Source organism: Rhincodon typus, chromosome 7 (assembly GCF_021869965.1).
Source record: "Rhincodon typus isolate 14 chromosome 7, sRhiTyp1.1, whole genome shotgun sequence".
Classification (NCBI taxonomy): domain Eukaryota; kingdom Metazoa; phylum Chordata; class Chondrichthyes; order Orectolobiformes; family Rhincodontidae; genus Rhincodon; species Rhincodon typus.
Genome location: NC_063338.1, coordinates 92,258,896 through 92,268,494, shown reverse-complemented (window position 1 = coordinate 92,268,494; position 9,599 = coordinate 92,258,896). Strand labels below are relative to the sequence as shown.

Sequence of the window (9,599 nt, the reverse complement as noted above, 5' to 3'; positions counted from 1 at the left end):
GGGTCTAGGCCCGAAACGTCAGCCTTCCTGCTCCTCTGATGCTGCTTGGCCTGCTGTGTTCATCCAGCTCTACACCTTGTTATCTCAGATTCTGCAGCATCTGCAGTTCCTACTACCCCTTCCACATGGTAGGCAGGTTAGTAAGGTTAGATTACATAGGATCCAGGGTGGGCTAGCCAATTGGATAGAAAATTAGCTTGAAGGTAGCAGTCAGAGAGTGATGATGCCCCTCCCAAAGACCACGCAGCCAGGGTAGTAAAATGGGCAAAACAAAACAGGACCAATTCCTCATGGTGACCATAAACACCCAACTTGCTCACTACTGTCCTCTAGGGGAGGAACCTGCTGTTCTGACCTGGTCTGTGATTCCAGACCCACAGCAATGTGGTTGACTCTGGGCAAAAAAACGTTGGCCTGGCCAGCGACTCCCTCCTCCTGTGAATGAATGAATGAAAGCGTTACGCTTGAATAGGTAGAAGAGGAGGGAAAGGGGCCAAGGACTGGCAGTATTGGTTGAGGATGGCATTGCAGTGCCGGAGAAAGAGGAGGTTTTGGATGGTTCAAGGACACAATCGATTAGGTTGGAGCTAGGGAAGAAGCTCATGGAATAACAGGGACAGTAGCAATATGGATACAAAATTGGCTGAGTGATAGGAAGCAAACAGTAATGGTCAATGGATATTTTTCAGGCCAGGGGGAAATTCCTAGTGGAGTTTCCCAGAGGTCAATATTGGGACCCTTGCTTTTCTTGATCTATATTAGCGACCTGGATCTTAGTGTGCAGGGGCAATTTCAAAATGTGCAGATGACATAAAACTTGGATGAATTATAGACTGTGAGGAGGACAGTGTGGAACTCCTAAAGGACATTAACATAAATTGGTGGATTGGGCAGATAAGAGCAGATGAGGTTCAATGCAGAGAGGTATGAAGCGATGCATTTTGGTTGGAAGAACACTGAAGGACAACATAAAATTGAGGGTACAATTCTAAAGGGGCTGTAGGAACAGAGGGAGCTGGGTATATATGTGCACAGATCACTGAAGGTGGCAGAACAGGGGGAGAGATCAATTAGTAAAGCATAGTGTTCTCAGCTTTATTAACAGGGACAGAGGGTACAAGAGCAATAGGGTGATGTTGAACTTGAATAAAATATTTGTGAGACTCACCTGGAATATTGTATATGCTTCTGGGTACTACATTATAGGAAACATTTGAACACATTGGAGAGAGCTGTAGTTTACGAGAATGGTTTCAGGAATGAGAAACTCCAGTTGTGAGGGGAGGTCGAAGAAGTTGGGCAGTTCTTCTTGGAGAGAAGAAAGCTGGGAGGGGATTTGATAGAGATTTACAAAGTTATTAGAAGTCTAGATAGGGAGAAACTATTCCCATTCATAAAAGGAAGAAGAACCAGAGGAAACAGATTTAAATTGATTTGCAAAAGAAGCAAACGCAGTATGATAAAGAAGCATCTTCACACAGCCAATAGGCAGCGTATGGAATACACTGCCTGGGAGCATGGTGGAGGCAGGTTCGATTGAGGGCTACGAGTGGGTATTGGATGATGATTTGGACAGAAATAATGTTCAAGGGGCAAAGCTGGAGATTAACACTACATAATGATGCTAGTTTGAAGATCTGGAGCAGACATGATGGGCTGAATGGCCTCCTACTGTACTGTAGCACCACTGTGATTGTGCATGCACTGTAGTGCCTGTTAGTAACACCCACAGTGATGCATCGACCTCCAGACTTCAGCCCGCTCTTAATCCATCAACCAATATTGGTGAGAGGTATCAGGATATTCAACTGTAAAGACCTTCACAGTAATCTTGACACAAAAGGCTCCACCGTTTCACTGAACTGTTGTCTTTGCTGTGTGCATATCTCAGTAGGTGTCAGTGGATGCCCATCACTGTATGACAGTCACTAATCAATTCAACAGGGAACCCATAGAACCTCCAGAGGGAGATGAAAATAAGGGACTCACAGAATCCCTACAGTATGGAAGTAGGCCGTTCAGCCCATCGAGTCCACAACAACTCCCGCCCAACCAATCCCTGCATTTCCCATGACTAACCCACCTAAACTGCACATCCCTGGAGCAAGTTAGCATGGCCAATCCACCTAACCTGCACACGTTTGTACTGTGGGAGGAAACCGGATGAAACCCACGCAGACACGGGAAGGATGTGCCTGAGGGGGGCATCAAACCGGGGTCCCTGCTGCCCTCACTCACTGCTGAATAACATAGGCACTTTAGAGGAGTAGCTGGATAAAGATATGAGGGAGAAAAACATGGAAACATATATTGATAGGGTGAGGTGAAGAGGGGAGGGAGCTTGAGTGTAGCGTAAATGTCCAATTGGTTTGAATGGTCAGCTACTGTGTTGGTAAATTCTTGGTAAATCTCTTCCTGCCCTGAGCCCAGCAAGTGATGAATAGGATTCTCACCCACGCCATAACAAGTTTTGACCAGCGAAAGTAATCTAGTGCAAAAGTTAACCTGATCCATCAGACCATCGTTGTAGAGACCCTTATGAAAATTAGATAAGGAATATTATACATTTTCATAGAACCACGGAACTTGGTACATCATGCCTAAACTGGAATTCTCTAGGCAATGGTTAGCACTGCTGCCTCACAGCACCAGGAACCCTAGTTCAATTCCAGCCTTGGGCGACTGTCTGTGTGGAGTTTGCACATTCTCCCCGTGTCTGCGTGGGTTTCCTCCGGGTGCTCCGGTTTCCTCCCACAGCCCAAAGATAAGCAGGCTAGTTGGGTTGGCCATGGGAACTGTGCAGTTAGGGCAATGGGGTAGGTTTGGGTAGGATGCTTTTCGGAGGGCTAGTGCAGACGTGATGGGCTGAATGGCCTCTGTCTGTACTGTAGGGAGATGATGACATGGTGGTAATGCCACTGGGCTAGTTCGCTTGAGACAAAAACACAAATTGTAGTGGAAATTCACCAACCTGTGGAGAGAGCAAACCGAGTGAATTTTTTGAGTCTAGTGACCCTTCTTCAGAAGTGATGGGAGCTGCAGAGAGGTGGGATATATGTTGAAGACAGGGCAGGGTCACTGGAACTGAAACATTAACTCTGCTTTCGCTCCACAGTTGTTGCCAGACCTGCTGAGTTGCTCCAGCGTTCTCTGCATTTGTTTCAAATGGGTTCAGATCCCACTAGGGTAACTGGTGGAGCTTAAGTCCTATTATTTTTGCTCCAGATGGCCATGGAAGCTCAGTGTTTGAGTTTGTTTAAGGTAAAGAATGATACATGTTCCAAGACTAATGATATGAAAGTGTGGGTAAAGCGTGGGTAAGAGGCAACAATGTGTTTGATCAGCCATGATCGTATTAAATGGGGACCTGGCTTGATGGGCTAAATGGCCTCTTCCTGTTCCTATGGATATGAAAGCTGGTCTCAGTGATAGTAGCCAAGTTATTGAAAGGGTAATGTTTTGGGGATATGGGTTAAAATCACACCATGGTAACTTGTGGAATTCAAATTCAATTAAGTCTAAAATATAACACTAGCCTCAAAGGATTATCACTGACCTTTGTAAAAACATATCTAGTTCCCTAACATCCTTAAGGGAAGGAAATCTGCCGTCCCTACCTAGCTTGGCCTTCCTGTAGCTTCTTGCAATGTGGTTAAGGATGGAATTCATTGCCACAGAGGGCTGTGGAGGCCAAGTCATTGAGTATATTTAAGAGAGAGATGGATAGGTTCTTGATCAAAGCCACAGAGTCATAGAACTGTACAGCACGGAAACAGACCCTTTGGTCCAACTCGTCCATGCTGACCAGATATTCTAAATTAAACCAGTCCCATTTACTAGAGTTTGGTCCATATCCCTCTAAACCTTTCCTATTCATACGCCCATCCAGATGCCTTTCAAATGTTGTATTTGTACCAACTCTAACCACTTCCTCTGGTAGCTCATTCCACACACGCACCATCCTCTGCATGAAAAAGTTGCCCCTTAGGACCCTTTAAATCTTTCCCCTCTCACCTTAAACCTATGTTCTCTAGTTTTGGACTCCCCTACCTTGGGAAGAAGACCTTGGCTATTCACCCTATCCACGCCCCTCATGATTTTAGAAACCAGCGAAAATAACCACAGTAAGGGGATTGAGGGATAAGGGGAGAAGGCAGGAGAATGGGGTTGAGAAACATGTCAGCCATGATTGAATGGATGAGCAGACAGAATTGGCCGAATGGCCTAAAATTCTGCCCCTATATCTTATGGTCTTGTAGTCTCAATGGCTGAGTCAAACACTTAGTTCAATGTCAATTAGGAAAACTGACCTTTCCTGCAATTCACACATCCCGTGGAAAAATATTTTATTAAATTCTTGGAGAGAGCTGGCCCAGGCAGGCTATGAGTCTAATCTCTATCTGAGTCTTAAATAGTCACAGCCTGGGGTGGAGAGGGATAGGGAGCTCACTTATTTCTGTTGGATCCTAACCCTTCACTATGCTGGATCCCTGGATTTCACTCCTTTGGTTTTTAATTAGCAAACCACGATTAAACTTTGGTTAAAAACATTTCTGACAGCGGCTTAGAGTGTTAATGTTGGTTAATACAGTAGGGTTTGTAACCAAGGTGAGGTTTCTTCTGATAGAGCCTGACAATCCTTTGCCTGTAGCTATTAGAATGAATTCTCCAGTGAGTTTTATCTTGCCAATCTATCTGTTGTTGGTTTTTTTTGCTCTCCGGGGCTGTAGGCTGTGAAGAATTACATGAGAACCGAATGCAAATGTCACGGACTCTCGGGTTCTTGCACCCTCAGGACGTGTTGGAAGAAAATGCCTAATCTTCGTGAAGTGGGCACCAGGCTCCTGGATCGCTTCAATGGCGCTTTCAAAGTGATGGGAGGCAACAACGGGAAGAGCCTCATCCCAGTCGGTCAGAACATCAAGCCCCCCGACAAGCACGACCTGGTGTATTCCGCCAACTCTCCCGATTTCTGCCTGCCCAACCGCAAGACTGGCTCGCCTGGCACCCGGGGCAGGACCTGCAACAGCACGGCGCTGGATGTGAGCGGTTGTGATCTGCTGTGCTGCGGGAGGGGTTACAGGGAGCAGACGGTGGTGGTGGAGGAGAACTGCCTGTGCCGCTTCCACTGGTGCTGCGTGGTCCAATGCAAGAAATGCACCACCCGCAGCCAGCTGAGCCTCTGCTTGTGACTGACCAGGCACTGTGGTTGGATGGGAGAGGAGCGATGCAATTGCTGAAAACTCCCATTGGCAACCTGCATTGAGAAGACATTAACCGTGAGCCTTAAACCCTGCTGAGCTTCTTCCCTGCCAGGTGGAGGCTGCAGGAAAGCAAGCCCCACGCTTCTATGACCTACTTTGTTACAACTTAGGCAAGACATGGAGGAAATCTCACGAAAGACACAGCCTGAGAACTCAAAGCTTGTTGCAATTAGACAACTGTGGCAATGAACAAACAACTTCATTTCAAACTGGTGCGGGCGACAGAGGTGTGGGTTTTAAATAAACGTGTTGGGGGGGTGGTGCATTATTCAAAAGGTGTGTGATGCACAAGAACCTTTTGAGAAAGTGGACCTCCTTGGCTTCCCACTGACTGAACAGCTTAAACATTAATCTGTGACCTGAAAAACAAGAGGAGAGGTGAAATCTTAAATAAGGCCGGATTGACAGAAATCGCAAGTGGTATGCATAGCACATACATTTGATAAGAAGCCCAAAACATTTGCATTTATTTCTTGTGTGCGTGTGAGAGTAGGTGTGTGCTTTTGAGTTTGTGTGTGTGTGTGTTTGTGTTTGTGTGTGTTTGTGTTTGTGTGTGTGTGTGTGTGTGTGTGTGTGTGTGCTTGTGTGAGTGTGTGTTTGTGTGTGCGTATGTGTTTGTATGTATGTCTGTGTGTGATTGTTCATGAGTGTGTGCACATGAGCGTGGGACAAGTGTTTGTTTGAGTTTATGCATGAGAATGTGCGGGGCTGTGTGTGTCAGAGTGAACATGTAATTGTGCCTCAGTGTGTATCATGTGCATATGCATTTGTGTCATGCTTTTGTGTGTGTGTGTGTGTGTGTGTCATTTATCTATGTGATTTTTGTGCATAAGTGCACCATGTATGTGTGCATGGTTGTGACTGCATGGGTGTGTACACTGTTCTTGTCTGTCACACGTGTCAGCAAGTATGTGCACAAGTGTACCTGTGTGTATGGATCATGTGTTTGCACGTGCGTCATGTATTTGTCATGTGGTTGCGTATGTATGCATCATGTATTTGTGTTTGTATCACATGTGCAAACCTGGTTGGAATGTCTACGTGTGTGAAGATGCATGTGTCATGTTTTTGGCTATGCTGTATGTGTTTCATGTGTTCGTGGGTCAGAGGTAAGAGAAAGGGTGGAGTTGCTGATAGGAATTGCCTGTGACAGCCTGCAAATGAAGTTGATAAGGACATATTTTCCTTTGAAAAGAAAGTTTCTGAGATGCTTCTGTTTTACCAAGTCAAATTGTAGTTACAGACAGAAATCTGTATCCCATCCATGCCAATTTTCCAACTGCATCTTAATTCCAGATCAATTCCTTTTTCTTCCCATGCCTGTAGTTTCTCTCTGTAATATGTTCTATGTACAACATGTCATTAAATACATGAGGTTCTATTTAAGGAGAAAGAATTCTTCCTGAACAATCTGCTAATTCAGACCAGACAAGATATGTGCGTTTCCAGTTCTCCCCAGATAATTTTGCAAAACATTTTTTAAGGAAAAGCTATACAATTTGTAAGGCTGGGACATTTTAAACTTTATCTGTGTGGAATTGTGTGAAAATTTGGATTCACTCCTGCATGTTCATTGTCAATACTGAGAAAGTGCGTGTGTGGGAGTGCAATGCCTTAGTGGTATAGTCAATGGACAAATAGTCCAGATGCCCAGGAAATATCCCAAGGATCTGGGTAGGTTCAAATCCAACCACAACTGGATGATGGAATTTGATTTCAACAAAATTTGGCATTAAATGATCACAAAACCATTTGGAGAAAGAAATTCTGCCATTTTTACCTCGTCTGATCTATATGGGACTCCAGATAGCAATGTGGTTGATTTTGAAATGACCGAGCAAGCCACATCATTGTAACAAACTGCTGGAAAGTGCCAAGGAAGGAATGAACCCAGATGCCAGGCATTGACCTAGGCACTGGAATTAACAATGGAAAACTCAGCCCTGTCTACCCTGCAAAGTCTACTTTACCAACAACTGGGAGCTTGTGACAGCATTGTCATCTCAGACTTCTCAAGTAACAGCCTGATGTAGTCATACTTATAGAATCATACTTTAACCAGACAACATCATCACCCTCCCTAAGCAGAAGTAAACCATTCGGCCCATTGAATTCTTCTGTCACTTGATTTGATCGTGCCTAATCTAATTATCAACTCCACTTTCCTTATTTTCCCGTAACCTTTCTTCCTTTAATGATTAAAAATCTGCCTTCACAACCCTATATGTGCTTAACAACCAAGACAAAACAGGCCTCTAAGATACAGAAGTCTACAGATTCATTACCTCTGAGAGAAAAAATAAAATCCTCCTCGTCTAGTCTAGCAGCTTTTGGAAATACAGTCAGGAGGGTGTTGCCCTAGGAGTCCTCAACATTGACTCTGGACCCCATTAAGTCTCTTAGCTTCAGGTTAAACGTGAGCAAGGAAACCTCCTGCTGATTATTGCGTATGTCTTCTCTCGGCTGTTGAATGAACATTCCTCATGAACAACACTTGGAGGAAGCTCTGAAAGTGTCAAGGTCACACAATGTACTCTGGGTGTGGGATTTCAATGTCCACCACCAAGGGTGACCCAGCAGCATCTGGTCGGGTCCTACAGGACATAGCTGCTAGACTGGGTCTGTGGCAGGTGGTGAGGGAACCAACAAGAGGGAAAAACATACTTGACCACATCCTTACTAATCTGTTGCCTGCAGATGCATCTGTCCATGACAGTATCGGTAAGAGTGACCATCGCACAGTCCTTGTGGAGACGATGTCTCACGTTCACATTGAGAATTCCCTCCAACGTGTTGTGTGGCACTATCACCGTGCTAAATGGGACAGACTTCGCACAGATCGAGCAACTCAAGGCTGGGCATCCATGAGGCGCTGTGGGCCATCAACAGCAGCAGGATTGTACTCCAGCACAATCTGTAACCTCATGGCCCGGCATATCCCCCACTCAACCATTACTATCAAACCAGGGGATCAACCCTGGTTCAATGGAGAGTGCAGGAGGGCATGCCAGGAGCAGCACCAGGCATCCCTGATGAGGTGGCACCAAACAGGGCTGTTTGCACACCGAACAGGGTAAGCAACAAATGGTAGACAGAGCTAAGTGATCCCACAACTAATGGATCAGATCTAAGCTTTGCATTGTGGCTATATCTAATCGTGAATGGTGGTGGACAATTAAACAACTCACTGGAGGAGGAGGATCCACAAATATCCCCATCCTCAATGATGGAAGAGTCCAGCACATCAGTGTGAAAGACAAGGCTGAAGCATTCATAGCAATCTTCAGCCAGAAGTGCTGGTTGTCTTCAGCCAATTTGATTCATTTCTTGTGAAAGCAAGAGACAGTTGGAGACATTGGATATTGCGAAGGCTACGGGCCCTGACCACATTCTGGCAATAGTACTGAAGACTTGTGCTCCAGAACTTGCCGCTCCCCTAGCCAAGCTGTTCCAGTCCAGTCACAACGCTGGCATCTCCCCGACAATGTGGAAAATTGTTCAGCTATGTCCCCTGTCCACAAAAAGCAGGACAAATCCAAGCTGGCCAATAACTGTTCCATCAGTCTACTCTCAATCATCAGGAAAGTTATGGAAAGTGTTATTAACAGTGTTTTCAAATAACACTTACAACAAAAATGTAAGAACTAGGAGCAGGTGTCAGCAATTCAGCCCCTCAAGCCTACTCCACCATTTAATATGATCGTGGCTAAGCTCATCTTGGTCCAACTCCACATTCTCGCCCACTGCCTGTAACCTTTCACCCCATTGCTAATTAAAAATCTGCATATCTCCTCCTTAAATTGACTCAATATCCCAGCATCCACCTCACACTGGGGCAGTGAATTTCACAGATTCACAATCCTTTGAGAGAAGTAATTTCTCCCTGTCTCTGTTTTAAATCTGCCACCCCTAATCCTAAAACTGTGACCTCTTATTCTAGATTGCTCCACATGAGGAAACATCCTGTCTACAGCTGCTTAGTTAATCCCCTTGATCTCCTCTCATTCTTCTAAACTCCAGAGAAGATAGGCCTAACCTGCTCAATCGCTCCTCATAAGACAAACCCCTCATCTGTGAAATCAATCTAATGAGCCTCCTTTGAACTGCCTCCAACGTAACATATAAACGTAGAAAATAGGAGCAGGAGGAGGCCATTCATCCCTTCGAGCCTGCTTCACCATTCTTCATGATCATGGCTGATCGTCAAACTCAGTAGCCTAATCCTGCTTTCTCCCCATAACCTTTGATCCCATTTGCCCCAAATGCTATACCTAGCCGCCTCTTGAATACATTCAATGTTTTGGCATCAACTACATCCTGTGGGAATGAATTTCA

The 9,599-nt window shown here is 45.2% G+C and overlaps 1 protein-coding gene across 1 annotated transcript in view; it reads left to right on the top strand.

Annotated features, from left to right (window-relative positions):
• Positions 1-5,819, top strand: part of LOC109913260 (protein Wnt-6-like) — a 53,157-nt gene extending 47,338 nt beyond the window's left edge. The window contains exon 3 of the mRNA XM_020512748.2: positions 4,731-5,819. Coding sequence (XP_020368337.1) covers positions 4,731-5,192 — 462 coding nt within the window. The 3' untranslated portion in view covers positions 5,193-5,819. The remainder of the gene's footprint in view (positions 1-4,730) is intronic.
• The last annotated feature ends 3,780 nt before the right edge of the window (positions 5,820-9,599 follow it).